At 52.0% G+C, this 17,741-nt stretch overlaps 2 protein-coding genes across 4 annotated transcripts in view; one reads left to right on the top strand and one right to left on the bottom strand.

The window, feature by feature from the left end:
- WNT3 (Wnt family member 3) overlaps positions 1–9,852 on the top strand; it is a 47,549-nt gene extending 37,697 nt beyond the window's left edge. The window contains exons 2-5 of the mRNA XM_068531015.1: positions 877–1,118; positions 4,849–5,114; positions 5,717–6,204; positions 9,778–9,852. Of these exons, the coding sequence (XP_068387116.1) occupies positions 877–1,118; positions 4,849–5,114; positions 5,717–6,196 (988 nt within the window). The 3' untranslated portion in view covers positions 6,197–6,204; positions 9,778–9,852. The remainder of the gene's footprint in view (positions 1–876; positions 1,119–4,848; positions 5,115–5,716; positions 6,205–9,777) is intronic.
- A 5,547-nt stretch (positions 9,853–15,399) lies between these two features.
- The window catches only part of NSF (N-ethylmaleimide sensitive factor, vesicle fusing ATPase), a 159,899-nt gene continuing 157,557 nt past the window's right edge, over positions 15,400–17,741 (bottom strand). For 2 of the 3 annotated variants that reach the window (XM_068530700.1, XM_068530701.1), the window contains exons 20-21: positions 17,489–17,544; positions 15,401–17,035 (exon numbers count right to left, since the gene is read on the bottom strand). In XM_068530700.1, the coding sequence (XP_068386801.1) occupies positions 16,990–17,035; positions 17,489–17,544 (102 nt within the window). In that variant the 3' untranslated portion in view covers positions 15,401–16,989. Of the gene's footprint in view, positions 17,036–17,488; positions 17,545–17,741 lie in introns of all 3 variants that reach the window. The other variant, XM_068530702.1, reaches the window with a different exon arrangement.

Genomic DNA, 17,741 nt, shown 5'->3' with positions numbered 1-17,741 from the left:
CTACTGACTGAAAAATGAGGGACATTAGAGTGACGTGATTTGATCAAGGTCACTTGCATTGGATGGGGGGAGTACGATCTGAGGTCTTCTCCCTCCTGACCCTGAGCTAGACTTCCATGAAACAAAGCCAAGCTCCAATCTCTGGTCAGAAAAGAGATGGCGCTCCAGAAACTTCTAGGGAGCTGCAAAGATGGTCACAGAGGCCCTGGTGGACAAAGGACAGAGGACCTGGGGAGAGACACTGGGAGGCTCTGGGCTGGGCAGGCATCGTCCTAGGGAAGAGGCCGAGGAGCATTGCCCCAGGTGGTACGTGTGTGTATGTGTGTGTATGAGTGCAAGCTTGCACACATGTGCAAGCTCCCTGCTAGGACTGAGGCTTCTCTACTTTCTGCTTTCTCTGAGATGTGATGGGGGTCAAGCCAGCTCCTGCCATCTTCCTCTCCGTAGATTTTGTTTCCTTCCGATGGATCATTGGAAGTCTCCATGTGGCCCTAGAAACTGAAACTCCCAACCTGACCTCTCCCCATCAGGGAAACTGGCCCAGAGCCTGGGAGGGACTTGACCTGGGCCTCTAATACCATCTTTCCATCCAGGGTTCTTTTCATAGTATTGCATTGCCCCCAGGTGCCCCTGCAAACTGGAAATGCCCATGGCAGAGGGCCGACTCCCTGGATCAGAGCTCTGCCCTTCAAGGGACAGTATACACGCAAGGTCAAAGGCAGTGCGTTCAGATGCCAGGTTTCTCAGGGCCATGGCTTCAGGCTCACAGGCCCTCCATGGCTCCACCTACCCTGAGTACTCACGGAGAAGAAACGATGCCCACAGTGGGCCGCGTGCTTTGTGCCTGCAGTGCCACTGCCCTCTGTCTGCCCGCAGGTCCCTGGCCCTGGGCCAGCAGTACACATCCCTGGGCTCACAGCCCCTGCTCTGCGGCTCCATCCCAGGCCTGGTCCCCAAGCAACTGCGCTTCTGCCGCAATTACATCGAAATCATGCCCAGCGTGGCCGAGGGCGTGAAGCTGGGCATCCAGGAGTGCCAGCACCAGTTCCGGGGCCGCCGCTGGAACTGCACCACCATCGACGACAGCCTGGCCATCTTCGGGCCCGTCCTCGACAAAGGTACCGACTCTGGGTGGGTAGGAGGTGCGCGAGGAGGTGGGGGGAGGGCATCAGGACACAGTTACTCTTCCACATCAGGGCGTCTCAGCTCTGAGCCGAGGGTCCCCAGGGGAGGGCGAGAAAGCTGGTCACGACCCGCGGCCTCCACAGAAGTGGGCCAGGTCCCTCTCTGGCCTGACCCAGGCTGTCATCGTGGTTGCCACACCTTCCCAGGTGCTGCTGGGGGCTGGGCAGCCTTGAGATCCCATCCCGAGATCCTAGGGCAGGCTAGGAGGCTGCAGCCTTCCTTTCCTCCTGGCTGGCACAGTGGGTGGCCCCAGGCTTTGATGTGGACTTCTGTGACATTTTCCCAATGCTGTGTTAAGTGCTATGTAAATCTAGCTTTGGGGTGGGGTGAGAGCATTGTCACCCTTAGGTCCCTCCCATGTAGAAAATTCTGGAGTTGAGGAAGCTGCCTCGCGCTGGTGGCACTGCATTGCCCCCAGGTGCTTCCGTGAGAAGCTTCTGCTGGTCCCTATGCCCCTGCTAGCTGGATATGCCCATGGATTGTGGCGGGGCTAGAGGGTGTGCTGGCCTCTGGGTAACTTGCATCTTGCAACCTGGGAGTCTCATTGGCTGTGTCTCAAATGAATGGGATTCACATTACTTGACTCTGAACATGAAGGCACTGGGAGAGAGGGATGAGAGGCACAACTGCTCCCAAGAAGGGGATTTTGGGGCTGGTGAGTTCTGGGCTGAAGTTGGGCTACTCTTTGAGCAATTGCAGCGTCTAGTAATGTAATGACCCAGCTGGCCTCCCGGGAGCTACCATTCCTTTTCCTCAGCAGCTTGAACCCTTTTCCGGCCACCACCAGGGCTTTGGCACCCAAACGGGTGAACCTGGCCCTCCCTCCTTTTAGAAGAGTTGCATTTACAGCTAGAAAGAAAAGGGATCTGAGAAGCAGCTGGACCTGGGGAAGGGTTGGGGGGGGAGTGGCTGGGAATGAGTGGGGCGAAGCCGACCCCTCATTTTAGAGTGGAGTCCCCCTTTACCTGTGCCTCAGGTGCACCTTGTAAGTCCGACCTACAGGCTATTGTCATGGGACAGAAGGGCAATTAGCGAATCAATGGATGATGATTCTGCTTACGCTTCTATTACCAAAGCTAATTACTCCTTGTTTACATGAAAGGTTTGGCCTCTAATTGGGGCCAAGTGGCGGTGGTTTGCATTTCAAACCTGATCTTGCCGGTGTGTCAGTCTCCTCGCCTTCCGGTGCCCCACCTCGGGCCAGGTAGCGCTTAATCAAACAGCCTGGCGTCTAGACGCGCTCCCCAAAGCAGGACTCACCTTCTGATTGCTCTTCCCCGCGCGGGACGTTAGCCTGTGAAAACCGGGTCTCTGAGCTTATTATCCCTTCATGTCTGTGTTTAACGTTTTAAATCACCGTTGTAGGTTCTACGACTTGCCTACATCTCGAAATTGCAAGAGGGCAGCTTTGTGTGGGGGGAGGGAGGGAAGATGTCAGATACACTGGGAATCTGAGGGAAGCTCTGCGGTCTCCGGGAGGAGGGCCCCCGCATGCACGCGCGCCCCAGCGCCCAGAGCCCGGGGGGAACGGGTTCGAACGCAGCTCTAGGCTTCACGCTCGGGCCCCGCCTCTGGCGAGTCCCCCACCCCTGCCGTGTGGGCCGCCAGGGTAGACCTCTGCCCACGGCTTTGAGACCCAGGGTGGCAGGGAGGCGGTCTGCTCCGGGGCGCGCATCTTCCGCGGACGCCGGGGACCGACTCCCCGGGGCTGGCCCGCCCGGAGCGGAGGCCGGGGCGGGGCTGCACCCGGGCGCGGGGGGCGCAGGGGTCAGCGGCCGGAAGGCGCGAGGCTGCGACGGCGGGGTGCGGGCGGCGGGGGATCGCGGTCCCCGGGCGGGGTGGGCGACCCGGAGGGGCTTAGGCGGCTTGAAAAGGGGCCCGAGGGCCGTCCCCCACCGCGCAGCCCGGCCCCGCGCCCGCTGCGGCCGCCGAGCCATTCACACGCCCTCTGGCCATTCGGCGCGGCGCGGGGGCGGGGGGCGCCGCTTCAATGGGGATTTCGCGGGCCGGCGCCGGGGCCGGGGGCGCGGCCTGGCCGCGGGAGCCGCCCGTTGCTACGCGGTGGCGGCCGGCCCGGCGGCCCGGGCCCGGCGGCCGCATTATGCGGGTAATGCGGTGTGACACCGCGCGAACAAAGGCGGATTGAGCGGCCCAGCAGGCCCCGCCGGACGGGGACCAGCACAGCAGGGCTGTCAGCGCCGCTCCCAGGCTAATCCCCGCCCCGCCCCCGCCGCCCCCGCGTCCCCGGGGCTGGGAACCGAGCGCGGCCCTGGGCCCGGGCGCCGCCGCCGCCGCCGCGAGAGGCCGCGGGCCGGCCGGAAGCGCGGCGCTCGCCCTCGGCGCCCCCGGGTCGCTGAGGGGTGGGCAGCCGGGGCCGGGGTCGGAGCCGGGGCGCAGCGCCTCAGGCCTCGGCCGCCCCGTGTCGCAGTCGGCGCTGGCTGCGCGGGTCCACTGCCCAGGCGGGGCCCGCTCCCACTCCCCGCTGGCCTGCTCGGGAAGGGGGACGCACCCTCCTCTGCAGGTGGCCCACGAGGGCCCCGGGGCCTCTAAAGAGACGGCAGTGGCCACGAGGGGTTACCAGGCTCCCTCGTCCGCCGAGCTGCCCTCAGCGCTCAGGACCAGAGCCACAGCCCAGGAAAGGAGGCATCCAGGCCAGCAGCCCGGCGTTTTGCAACCTGCCTGGCCTTGGGCAAGTCACCTTCCTGCTCTGGGTTCCTCACCAGTAAGGAGAGAGATGGTTGGACTGCAGGTCTTTCAGGCCTTTGCCTCCGTAGTTGTCAATGTCTGTATCTGCTAAATGGGCCCATAATAAGACTTTATGTCTCATAGAGGTGAGAGGATTAAATGGGATAAAGCACATGAAGGGCAGAGTCTGGTGCATACCCAACACTCAAAGGTAGTTATCATCATAATGATGTCGGCGGGGTGGGGGGGGGCACCCTGAGAATCTCTTCTTTCTCTTTGCTGAACCCTGGGGCAGAAGCAGGGAAGTGCCCTGTGTCCCTCCATCCTCCCGGGAGGAGCTTGGCCTTCTCAGTCCAAAACCTTGGCTTTGTCTGGGTGGAGGACAGGAGAATGGAAGGGGGAAGCTGACATGCTGACCACTGCACTCCTGGTCAGGATCTCTGGTGGCAGAGGGAAGTTGTACCCATTTTACAAAAAGGGTAAGTGAGGCTCAGAAAAGGAAAGGGTCTGCCCACGTGCATCCAGGTGGGCAATGGGTGGACTTGGGTAGGTTTAGGCTGTAGTTTCCTAGGCCTCCCTCCCCACAGACCTCAGGCTCTCTCAGGAGTGGGAGGGCCCGGGTCTGTGCTGGGATTTCCAATTTGGGAAGGTGGAGGGCAGGGGGGCCTGGGGCCAGGACAGATCAAGGCCACCTTATCTCTTCAGCAACCTGCCAGAGTTGTCTTTCCACCCCTGTTTCTAACAGGCTCCACTCTGCCAGCTGTTAAAGCCCTGGGTTAATCAGTTAGCAGCTCTGGGCCTCAGTTTGTTCATCTGTAAACTGGGGATACCCACTAGGGGCTAGGCCAACCAAGGAGGAAAAGGCACTTCTTCTCCCTTGGGGCTGCCGAGCCCCTTTTCGCAGCTGGGGAAGTCAAGCCAGGGCAGCCACGTCCCAGGACCTGGCCTGAGCAGTGCCTCCCAATGCCTTCCCCACAGCCACCCGCGAATCGGCCTTCGTGCACGCCATCGCCTCAGCCGGCGTGGCCTTCGCCGTCACACGCTCCTGTGCCGAGGGCACCTCCACCATCTGTGGCTGTGACTCGCATCATAAAGGGCCGCCCGGCGAGGGCTGGAAGTGGGGCGGCTGCAGCGAGGACGCCGACTTCGGGGTGCTTGTGTCCCGGGAGTTCGCGGACGCACGTGAGAACAGGCCGGATGCGCGCTCGGCCATGAACAAGCACAACAACGAAGCTGGCCGCACGGTGAGCCCTGGCCGCCCTCACCCCAGCCCTGCCCAAGACCCCTTCCCGGACCTGTCCCTGCCCCTCCCTGTGGCCCCTGTGCATTCCCGGCTCCCTGCTCTCCTCTTTAACCCCTCCTTTCTTCTCGGACTGCTCCCGGTCCCCACCCCCACCCCCACCCCCACCCCACCCTGGGGATGCGCAGCCCGCGAGCGCAGGTACCAGCCAGCCCATCCGGTGCACTTCAGCTGCCTGTGTAGGGCTGTGAGACCCGTGGACCTGGCTTTGAATTCGGCCTCCATCCTTTCCTATGGTTGCTTGACCTAGGGCTAGTCACTTAAGTTCCCAGCCTCTTTCCCTACCTGTTACACGGGAATAACAATCCTTACTTCCTAGGGCTTTGAGAAGTGGATGTGATTTCTGCCAGTGCTTGGGGTGTGAAGGGGAGGGGAACAACGGTCATCATTCTTTAGGTCTGAGCCTCAGTCCCCAGTCAGTTCTCATCCTGGCCTAGTGTCGGAGTAGAGAAGGCTTCAGCTATGGGGGGGGGGGGCAGAGTGGGAGGGCCTGTTGTGCTCCCAGGTGGGGTCAGTCTGGGTACCAGCGGCTACTCCTCTTCCCAGACCATCCTGGACCACATGCACCTCAAGTGCAAGTGCCACGGGCTGTCGGGCAGCTGCGAGGTCAAGACCTGCTGGTGGGCCCAGCCCGACTTCCGCGCCATCGGGGACTTCCTCAAGGACAAGTACGACAGCGCCTCGGAGATGGTGGTGGAGAAGCACCGGGAGTCCCGTGGCTGGGTGGAGACCCTCCGCGCCAAGTACGCGCTCTTCAAGCCGCCCACTGAGAGGGACCTGGTCTACTATGAGAACTCCCCCAACTTTTGCGAGCCCAACCCCGAGACGGGCTCCTTCGGCACCAGGGACCGGACTTGCAATGTCACCTCCCACGGCATTGATGGCTGCGACCTGCTCTGCTGCGGCCGCGGCCACAACACAAGGACGGAGAAGCGGAAGGAGAAATGCCACTGCATCTTCCACTGGTGCTGCTACGTGAGCTGCCAGGAGTGTATCCGCATCTACGATGTGCACACCTGCAAGTAGGGAGCCAGGTAGGGTGGCCCGGTGGGGAGGCTGGGGTGCCTTGGTGCAGGGCACTGGGTTTGCCTGTCTCCTCTTCTTGGCAACCCTGTTCTGTTTCTGAGCGGTCCAGGACTCATGTTTCCAAAGCCAAGGTAGGAAGCCAGGATTTCCCAAGCTTCAGTGGGAGTGGTCCTTGGGCAGTGTCTTGGTGGATTACACAAAGCACAGATAACAACCAAGTGTGTGCACACGAGGCTGCAATTGATTAAATTCGTGTACAAGTTAGTAAATTAGGAGCCAGGTCAATTTTTCGCACAGCCACTAGCTATCATTATTGAACATCTGTGGAGCCAGAGGAGGGACTGTGGGGTTGGAGGCTGGGACGCCTGACTTCTGGTCTTGACCGTGCTCCTAACTTCCTGTTCTTTCACTTCTTTGGGCCTCAGGTTTCTTACTGTAAAGTGAGGGGGTTAAAATACTTGAAATAGCAGGCCAAAAAGTCTCTTGTACCCCTGAGGCAGAGTCGTTCTGCATCCACCTTGAACTTAGAGGGCAGGTTTTTGTGCAAGCGTAACTCCTACCACCCTCAAGGAGGTGGGTGGGAGGAAGCGGTGTATAAGCCCATATCCCGGCAGATCTGAAGCTTGGGTGGAGCGGGGCACACTCTCACCGCGTTTATGGACGGTGATGGGGAGGAGGAAGGAGTCAAGCTCAGAGTGATGGTGGTGAGTAATCAAGGGATCAAAGGCTGGTGGATTAGGCTCCCAAGCTTCCCAGAGGTGGCCTGCGTGGGAGACACTGTTGCCCGGTCCTCGGGTCCCCAGGTCCCCAGGACAGGTCAAGATTGGCGTGTGGTGGTCCTGGTCTTGGAGGGTTTCTAAGGCCCAAGGGAGGGTTTCTCCCTTTTCTCTGCCCTGAGAAGGGGCCTAATCTACAGGGGTCTGAGCCCTGGTCCAGCTTCCACCAGTTGCCCACCTTGTGACCCAAACAAGACCATCTCCTCATCTGTCATCCTCCCCAGGGGTGCTGTGAGGAACAAAGTGAAGGACCCTGGAGACAGTGCTTGATTCGTTGTGAAGGACTACCTGTCTGGGTCACCGCTGCCTGGGGCTGTGTCAGCGAGGGCACCCCACTGGGCGATGTGGTTCCACACAGGGCGGGACTGGGGGCGGGGTCGGACTTCTGTGGGGCATGGAGGGACCTCACGTGCTGGGGAGAGCTCTGCTGGAGGTGTGGCTCAGCCAGTCTGGGAAGCCCCTCTGTGTAGCTCAAGTTCTGTCCTGGCAGGGACAGAGTCTGGGAAGACAGCAGGAGGCACCACTTTTCTTGGTGTCTGAATAAAAGCAGTGTGGGGAGTGGAAAGAGGACAGAGGTGGTTCTACCTCCACCACTTCCCAGCTGGAAGCCCAGTTTCCTCACCTGTACAACAGTGGTGATGATGTGGGCCTAGCAGAATTTTCCTGCGGTTCAAGCAAGCCAGCAGATGTGAATGCTCGTCTGAATAGGGTGCTAATAGAAAGTGAGGAATGCCGTGAGAGCCAGGACGTGAGGGCAGTCATCGTGCAAGGAAACGGTGTCATCACCTGGGCAGTTTCATTTACTGCTTTTCAAAACGATGGAAGAGAAGTCGGTGACTAAGAGAGAACGCCCAGGCTCCTGTGGCTTGTCAGCTGGAAGGAATGTTTGAAACCTGCAGTGCTTCCTTCCTCTGATGTCCACTCTGGCCAGAGGCAACAGAGTCCCCGCTGTCAAGCAGGACACGGCTCTGGCCATTCTGAGAGGAGGCTGGGGGGAAATCGGAGTTTCAGAACACTAGCCCTGGAGGGGGCACAGAGGGCCGTTTGTCTAGCCTGCCCATTGCACAGATAAGGACACTGAGCCCAGGGCTCTGCCTCCAGAAAGGCCCCGTATGTGGGTCCTGCAGAGGCCACAGCGGCAGCAGCCCAGGCCCCGGCAGTGGCTCTAGGGGGCTCCAGGGTGTCACAGCTCTGTTCCAGCACCTCCCCTCCCCTCCCCTCCGTGAGCAGCCGAGAGAAGCCGTCTGCCAAGTGGGAAGGAGGTGCTGGGTTTGCCCTCAGTGTCCATAAAACTCCCCCGCCTGCGATCTGACACTGATCGTGAGAAGAGTCAACACTCTCCATCAGCCTTCTGTTCCGCGTTTCTGAAACAGAATGGCACTGCCCCCAGTCTCATGGAAAGTACTACGTGGATGTGGTTTCGACATGCCACACGCAGGTAGATGGTGGCCCCCCGGGCCCTCATATATGGACACTCTGGAGTCCTTGCTCTGGGACAAGTGGAGAATTGTCCCCCAACGTGGTGCCTTTCTGACACACACTCAGTTTGGTGAGTGATTTGGGGCAAGTTGTTTTGCCTCTCTGAGCCCCAGTTCCCTCACCTGTGGACTAGAGGTCATCCACACAAACAGCCCTGGCACAGGGTCCAAGGAAGCAGCAAAAGATTCCAAGGCCGAGGGGAGCTGACTTCCAAGGGCGACTTTCCCCCAGGCCTGCTGCTTGTCTGGAGCCCCAGGCTGAGACCAGTTACCTTTCCGGTCCTTTCATCCACACCGACACTCTGCAGGCGAGATGAGAATGTTCGAGACAGCCTGGCAGGGACTTCAGGGAACAGAGCCTGCGGCCTTTCTGTTGGCTGCACTGTCTCCAGTGCAGGTGGGAGAGAGAAGGGCGCCCCAGAGCAGGACGTGTGCCCTCCACACGCTCGGGGAGGAGCCCCAGTCAAGATGCTTTATGCCACAGGAAGGTCAGAGTCCTGGGCCTTCCTTGTGGGGAAACCTCTTTCCATTGCTTGTACATTTTGTCCAGCGTCTCAGGCTAACCACTGATTTCCTCCCTTACGAGTTCCAGGTTTATTCCTTGTTATTCAGATTCTGTGAGCACAGTAAGCTGGAAAGGGCTCTGCATGAGAGTCAGGTGGCCTGGCTGACCCCAAGTCCTGGGTCTGTCACTAACTTGCTGCGAGACTTTGGACGTGTCCTTTTAATCTTGCCAAGTCTGTTTCTCTCCTTGTAAAAGTCTACTGGCCGAGGAGTTGGGGGTCGATTGGGAACACCCGTCAGAGCCCTTTGGGCTTAAATCCTTTGTGACATGCAAATACAAATGAAGAAAATGTACACATCGGTGCTCCTATGAGCAGGAATTATTCATAATGCAATAGACTTTCTTCTGTTTGGACAGCTTGATACAGAGACACAGTGTACAGGAGTCTACGAAGTTGGGAATTGGGCCCTAGATCTGCAAGGTTTCTCCCAGTGTCTGTGCAAGACAGGTTCCTATATCAGGCTAGTTACCTGCTACTGGGCTTCCTGTTGCCCAAGCCCCAGCTGGAGGGTGGAGAGGTAGGATGTGGATCCCAGCGTGTAGACGCTGAAGCTCTACTGTCGGGTAGCTCACACGCCCTTCCTCGGCAGGAGACCCCAGGTAGCGGAGGGAGCGTGGAACGGCCACTGGAGTCTCCCGTTACCTCCGAGTTCAAGAGAAATGCTGAGACACCCGGTCAGCAGCCTCTGAGCTTTGCACCCTGTGGGTGGTCTCTCTGGGAAAATAATCATGTTCCTAATTCTTCCTCTTTACTTTCCAAAGGGCACTGGGAACGGGTGAAGTGTGTGGCTGGGCGGATTCACCGAAGTCCTATGGGAGGCGGGACCCAGAGCCGGGCTCAGGCCTCAGCATCAGACAGCAAGGAATCCGGACTGTTGCCAGATGCACGTGTGGTAAATTACCTGGATCCAACCCGCCCGCTGCCTGGGAGGCCTCCCTCCCTTCTCTTTCATCTTAAGTTTCTCACCCTACTCTGGATGGTGTGTGGTTTTTAAAGAAGGGGCTTTCTTTTTAGTTCTCTAGGGTCTGATAGGAACAGACCCGAGGCTTATCTTTGCACATGTTAAAGAAAATAAAAATGGAAAAAAACCCCCACAGAAAACCACTTCTACTCCAACAGAACAGGCTGGGCTCATGTGAGCGCTCTGCCTGGTGGTAAAGACATCAACGTGGGCAAGATTCTGTTTCCCAGCTGCTTCTCCTGGTGACATTCCAAGATGCCTGCGAGGTGAGAGTTAGGAAGTAGGACAAAGCCCTGCAGTCTCCTTTTCTCTGTCTACTCCCATTCAAATCTGATAGACTTTCACATTCTGATAAAAGCCATAGGTTTAGCTGGGATCAAGTGGTAGGGAGGCCCAAGGCAATCGTTAGAGTCAGGTTTTGAGTTTGAAGAACCGGGAGTTCCAGGCGGCCTGGTAAAGCTGTTTGAAGAGCAGCGCTATGTTCTTCTCAGTCCCATTTTCTCTGTAACCCTGTTCTGCACGAGAGGCTCTTGGGAACTGCAGTCAGATCTCAAAAATCTTTTTCTACCATTCTGCAGTTTCCACCATTAACGCAGTACTTTTTTTTTTTTTTTTTTTTTCTGTAGTGAACGTTGTAAATAGGTTATGTGTGTGGGGCAAGCCTCCTCTAGCTCCAGTGGCTTCCTGAAGAAAGTGGTATCTTTAAAGGGGCCATTCTGTCCCTCCCAGCCCTGCTCACCTGCAGATTCTCCATAAAAGCAAACTCCAGGTCGAGCAGTTGGACTGTAGGTCACCTTAGTATAAATTAGACAAAGGGTCAGAGGGAGAGTAGCAATATATTCCTGAAGTTCCAATGTTGTGGCTAGTAGATGAGGACACGTCGTCCTGCATCCTTGTCTTTCGTTGGCCTGTGTGAGGAAACGGAAATGCAGAGTTCCTTCACACAGGTCTTCCGGCCTCACCGGTATGCTGACAGCATCAATCCGTGCAGACACCAAGGATCAGCATTAGGTGTTCAAAGGGGGGCAAGCCGTCACTTGCTCCCTTGGGGAAAGCGTCTCACAGCTGAGTTCTCCTTGATCCACACGGGTCCTCTGGAGTGTCCTAGAGGAAGCGAGCACAGTGGAGGCAAACGTGTCTGATGGTACGAGTCAGTGCAACAGCTCTGCCTTAGAGTCAGAAAGAAGAGACGCAGCAGGGGCACAGTACAGAACACAGTGATTTCTTCCTCTTCCCCCTTCTCTCTTTGCCTAACAAACACTGACCTAAGGTACCGGCTCAAGCCATCTCCCTATGTGCTCAGGCAGGTTCGCCAAGACGATTATCTAGAAGCCGTGCCTGCACTCTTGAATCTGCTGGCAGTGAGCCCTGCTAAAAAGATACACATCCCATCCCCTCTCGAGAGTTTGAAATGCCCCTCCCCATCTCAGACTGAAGTTTTAAATCATGTCAACCAGATAATGCTTGCTTTATGTGAGAATTCTTTCAGCAGAATGGATACAAATTTTCAAAACAGTCTTTTCATATCTATGTATTCTATATTAAAAGTGATAAAGTCATGTTTCTGGGGCGTATTCAAGTAGCTGACAAGTAATTATTTAATAATAGTACATTGAGTGCATTGTAATTATTCTCGCCATAGTCAGGTAATAGTATCCAACAGAAATTTCCTACCAACCTGCTGTATCCAAAGTTTTGTAAAAAGTTGTAGAAGTTGTTGATCTTTTTGATTTTATATTCAGAAAGTCTCTTTTTATAAATATTATTTATTATACAATGTATATACCTTTGAGTTAACTAAGATTATATATTATATAAATATATATATATTTGGAGAAAATATATTTCATCATGCAGTTTTTTTCTGTTAAGTCATTAAAGAGAAGGTAAGCAAACTTAAAACGGATACATTGTACAATGTGTGGAGTTTCCAGATTAATGCTTAGGAGGTCAAGAATATGAGATTCTGAATGTGGTCGCCTCCACTTTCACTCGGAAATTAGTGGCCCAAATTAAGGTCATTTCCTTTGTTTTCTAAGCAAGATCATCTGAGACGTCATGGACAGTAGGTCTGATCTACTAAAGGACTTTCTTACAGGCTTACTTTGTTCTAAATCAGCTTCTAACGAAGAATTTCCAGTTTCAGAAGTCAGCAATTTGGGCAGTAATTCATCTCATAGACCCCAGCACTTCCAATGCACAAATTAACGTCACTAGCACTGAGATACGGCTCGAGGCCCACAGACCATGGGGTTGGCCACCGACTTAATCCCTTTCTAACCCATGTTTTCAACTCCATTATTTATTGGGAAAATAGGATTTGCTTTACTGAAAATGAAACTTGAGTGGAAATGGCTCTCCCCTGCTAGTTCCACTTGAGAGCTAAGCTTCGGGAAGGGTAGGTTGGCGGGAAAGAAGAAATGGTGTGCCCTGGGCTCTGGAACAGGTGTCATTTGAAGGTTTAGATCTGTTTGGGCAGAACAGACCCACTAGTGGGCACGCTCTTGGGAAGGGCATTCTCTCCTTGGACTGAGGCTCCTAAAGGACTCACCTGAAGCTAATAGGTAACGCCTTTTCATCAATGAGATGCTGTAACTCAGTTTTCTCTTTTTTTTATTTTTATTTTTTTTATTAATTTATTTATTTTTGGCTGTGTTGGGTGTTCGTTTCTGTGCGGGGGCTTTCTCTAGTTGTGGCGAGCGGGGGCCACTCTTCATCGCGGTGCGCGGACCTCTCACTATCGCGGCCTCTCTTGTTGCGGAGCGCAGGCTCAGTAGTTGTGGCTCACGGGCCTAGTTGCTCCGCGGCACGTGGGATCTTCCCAGACCAGAGCTCGAACCCGTGTCCCTTGCATTGGCAGGCAGACTCTCAACCACTGCGCCACCAGGGAAGCCCTGTAACTCAGTTTTATGACCACAGACAATCCTTTGGTCTTCAGACCTACCCATAAAATGTCACCTTCGGTTTATTTGGCACAGCAAAAACGTCTTCTCTTCCTTTTTCTTTCTCCTGATTTACCTTTAGTAGGAGTAAGTAAATTCAACTCACTTCACAGAAAAAACAACAGAAAAATAGAGGGGTCTGCCTTGTGCGGTGGAGATGGGCTGCCTGTGCCCTAACCTTAGATTAGGGATGGGTACTAGAAGTTCATGAACTTTCTTTTGCCCGTGACATGTCTTTATTTAGTAACTGAAAAGCTTAAATCACAAAAATGGTGGTTTCGGCTGTGCAATGAATCAGACGTGGAAGGGATACAGATCTCCCCGTCTCATGGAGCTGCTCACCTTTGTATTTCACTTTTACATGAAGCTAATACTCATCTACCCCAGTAGATTTTGGGCACTTTTTTTTTAACCTATAAAATTGCCAAGTATTTAAATGGCCCCTGGTCACACTCACCAAGGCCATTGGTAATCCTTTCTATGATTAATTATATTTATGGTTTAAGAGAATACAGTTTATAGCAGTGCTTGAACATTTAGTTTCTCCATAAGCGTGAATACTATTAAACATCTAAAAACAAGAGGAAGATCCGCCCCCCTCCAAAAAAAATCCAAAAGAAAGAAAAGAGATAATATAATGGGAATCATTATTATCTTTCAAAGCAGTATTATTTTATGAAGAAAGAAGGGAAGGGAAGTGTGTGAGAGAGTTCAAGGATGAAGGGATGAGGTACAAATAGAGGCAGAAGGGAGAAGCAAGGCTAGGGGGACGATGATGGTGAGATTCTTCTAGGTGCGTCAGATGGTGGTGCCCAACGAGCCAACGGTGTATCCACACCGGCCCTGGGGATGTGGACGTGGGCTCATGTGCGTGGCTCACCTACACGCACACACAAGTGAAGTTATTTCAGCAAAATTATGGCTGCTATGGGTTCATCATTTCTCCTGGCTCAACAGAGGACTTTCTAGGAGGCAAAAAATGATCTTACCATTAATCTTATACTCCCAAAATGGAGTGACAGAGTCAGCTGTGTGGAGACTGTACGCTGGGAAAATTTCAAACCTGAGTGAGTCCCCCTTGCAAACTGTCTCTGCTCCTTGGGATTCTTGCCGATCGCAGGCGCCATCTCCTGCATCTTAATGTCACGGTGTCCGCACAGCACACGCCCTCTGTGGGCCCAGCTCCAGGACCCAGTCTCGGCACTGCTTGCCAGCTGAAGAGAAACTTTGGATCATTTTGCAATAACTTCTGAAATCTACATGCTTTTTTGAACTCTCTGTACACACCTTTCCCAGTCACTTCTTTGAAGAGGCTTATGGATCAAGTTGCCAGGCAAGGAAAATGAAATCTTGCTTTTACCTTCTGTGTTTGGGCTGGGTCGGTTGTTTATAGCTGACTCAGTGCTTCAGCAAGTCTGTTTACCAGGATTTGATTATTATACACACTTAAATCTACTTCAAGACTTGTTGCTGAAACTTAGGGAGGCTGTTCACTGTAATTTTTAGGATATGAAAAAGCCTTAAAGTAAAACAAATTTCAGGTTTAACCACCATTATCCAGGTTTTCTGTGTTACATTAAAAAAAAAAAAGGTGTTTCAGGGAAGTTGTACAACTTTAGAAAGGATAAAAGAACCTCCTTTTCTGAGGTTTTAATTACATCGTCTGATAAAAAGTAGCCCGTTAACAGTTCATCCGTAGAAGAAGAAATCTAGGGCAGCGGATGGTGGAGTCTCCTTTGCTTTATCACCAGGCCGTGCTGTAAGCTCGAACGCTCTCTGCCCAGCATCAGCTTTGAAGAGTTCCGGGATGGCTCTAAGACTACCTTCTCAAGGCTACGCAGGGGCCAGGTGACCTCAGGGCCCTCCTCCCAGGAGGGCGTGGACAGCTCCTGGGGAGCTGACCCTGCTGCTGGAGAAGCCCTGAGGTTGACCTCTCCCCACAAGCCTTGCTGATTTTCTGGGTGGCTTTTAGTCCTAACCCGAGCCACCTCTAAGGATCAGGGTTTAGGCTAAAAGATCTGATAGCTCAGAAACATGCAAAATGGATGAAGGATACCAAAACGAACCATGTGAAGAAATCTCACTGAGAGTGTTTGAGTCCCTTGGCTTGTACGTGTCATAGGAAGGAGTAATTCTACTTGAGAAACAATTTTCCCTTCCGGTTTATTACTAACCTGCTTATGGCTTTGGTACACTTCAGTTTTTTAGTAGAGGGAAATAAGTAAAAGACGTATAAAGATTCTTGTTGTGCACTGACTTTATAAAATATGCTATCGATCTGTATTTCCTTTAAATTAACTATATTTTCTGAATGATTAAAATCAGAGATTTTAAAATAAAAATCATCCATCTCCTTACACTAGTTAAAACAAGGAGGGGCTTTTCTGATCCCCTTCTTCTTCATACACTCATATCAGTTATGTATGTTGTTTTGTACAAAATATTGGTCTACAGAATGTTTTCAAGTATATGTACTCTTTATTGCATTCCTTCATTTGCATTAAACAATATAATATTTATATTTTTTCAATATAGTTTTGGAAAAACACAAAGACATTAACCTTATTTAACAAGACACATAAGTTAATACAATGTGTGCTGCTTTCATGGGAAGAGAAAAAAGAGGCAAGATCTAAAACAGATAAGGGAATCCAGGATACTGGCCACCAGCAATCACAGAATTTCACAATACAATCCACCTAAAAAAAAAACAGCCACAAAATAGGCTAGAGATGAAAACCCAAAAGAAAGTAGATGTGACATACAAGTCTACCAAAAATATACAGAGAGCAAGATCTGGAGATAATTTACCTTCTACCACGGGGACAGATGACAGAGCTACACCCAAGTACCTTATGCGTGACAAGCCGTACAGGTGGTGTTAGGTACCTTCAGGTGGCTCCTGATCGCTTGTCCTAGAAGTTTAAGCAGCGACGGGGAGAGAGTGGCATGTTCCACAAGTCTCCTCACCAAACATGATGACCTGATTAAATTTCTTCAAACTCGGCTTACACCACCGTTCTCCTTCTCTTTGGAAGAAGTGCGTAGTGGGGAAAGGAAATGTCTTCAGTGTATTGGAATGGATGTTAAAGGACTGAGGGGAGAGGACTAGAAAGTGGTTTATTTTTTCTGGAAAATAGTGTTTTATTTAGATGCTAGGTAGTACAGATAATTTAAAGGAAGGATATATTCTAAGTAAGTCATTAAGCTAAGGAAAAAAGAAAAGTGGTGATACTAAATAAGCCTTTAATATTAAACTAAGGGATTGACCCATTTAGAGTTGGACACTAATGAGTGCTGAGAGGGTTTTAAGTTACTTTAATGACGCCTTTCTGTTTAGGGGTGTGTGCTTTTTCCATACACATCTCTCACAAGCTGTTAACAACATCTACCAAGTGGTAATGATTAGCATATCTCTTGCCACAGAGCAAATTACTTATATTAAGGGGGTGTCACAGCCAACATGGTAATAATCTGACTTTCTGTTAAGAAAGATCTCCTGACTGCAACTTGGAAACATCTCTGAAAATGACTGAGAACAGCATCTTAGAAATTCAAAGCCCTGTTTCTTTAGGCAAAGATAACCAGGCTTCTGGGAGAACCTTTAACCATGTATCCAATTACCTTTAGTGTTAGCACAAGGAAGTTACAAAATAATCCCTTTGAACCCATACCTCTATTCACTGCTCCTGGTTTACATGTAGAAAGTCTTCCTTCTACTCCGGGAACTGTTATTTTGCCACATCGTTGCGTTTATTGAGAGTTTTTAGGTGACAGGTGGTGGTAGGGAGCTTAGAATGTGTAGTGTTCACAAGTACAGTATGTTTCCCACGTTTAAAGACTGAGCAAGAAGGAATCAGCTTGCACGGGAAGGTGAGCACAGCATTCTAAAGGAAATTTATACCTTCCACAAAACGGAGTATCTCAATAAGCACAAGGAAGGGAGTTTCATTGCACTAATCATGCAGAAGGAGCACGTGTTGAAGGCAGGAAACATTTCAATTTGTCCAGTATCTTGAGTAAGTCGAGTGAAGATCCCAGGCCACCTTCACCTTGGTCACTTTCCTTGGTCACTTTGTGTCTGAAAATAGTTCATTTTCAAAGTCGAGGCGGCTACTAAAAAAGAAATATCCAAAACACAAAAAACAGATGATGGTCTGCAAAAAGCCGTTCATCACAAAACCACACTAAAAGCTTCTTAGTGGTGCTTCTACATTTTTCACTACGTATTTGCTATTAGATGAGCACTTCACAAAAGAAAATGGTTGCGCTCCATGCAATTTAAAAGCAGGTTCCAATAAATATGTACCATCGAGCTTTTTCCTGCCTTGTGACAGGGAAGTTTTGCAAAGCAGGACAGGGAGAGCAAACCAACGGTACAACCCATTTCTATGCTTGGTCTCCCAGACCTACAACACAGCGAAGAATTCTAATAAATGGAAACAAAGTTGTCCAAGAGAGGTTGAGAATTCTAATTCACATGCACTGTACAGCAACTCTTCGAATAGGCACATGGGTTTAAAAGAGTGGGAAGTCTGGCTGGCGGTCTTAAGTGTCGCATGTACTTACGCTCCTTCTTCTCTTAAGAGGGCCAAGAATTTTCTCACACGGTATTCAGGATCCATCTAAACACATCAGAAGAAATAAAGACGATGGGTTAGTGGTGCCTTCTAATAATGATGCACTTACTTCATGCCAAGAAAATGATCGGGTTTATACTTCCTTAGTGCTTTGCTGAGTCACAGAAATGTGTTACCTGCTCCTTGACCAGTATTCTGATACACAGCAAAGCAGACTGTGTCACTCAGGGGAAGTGAGTGGG

Source organism: Eschrichtius robustus, chromosome 20 (assembly GCF_028021215.1).
Source record: "Eschrichtius robustus isolate mEscRob2 chromosome 20, mEscRob2.pri, whole genome shotgun sequence".
In the NCBI taxonomy this organism is placed as follows: Eukaryota; Metazoa; Chordata; class Mammalia; order Artiodactyla; family Eschrichtiidae; genus Eschrichtius; species Eschrichtius robustus.
Note: the sequence above shows the minus strand (reverse complement) of the source record. Positions and strands in the feature narration are given on the sequence as shown.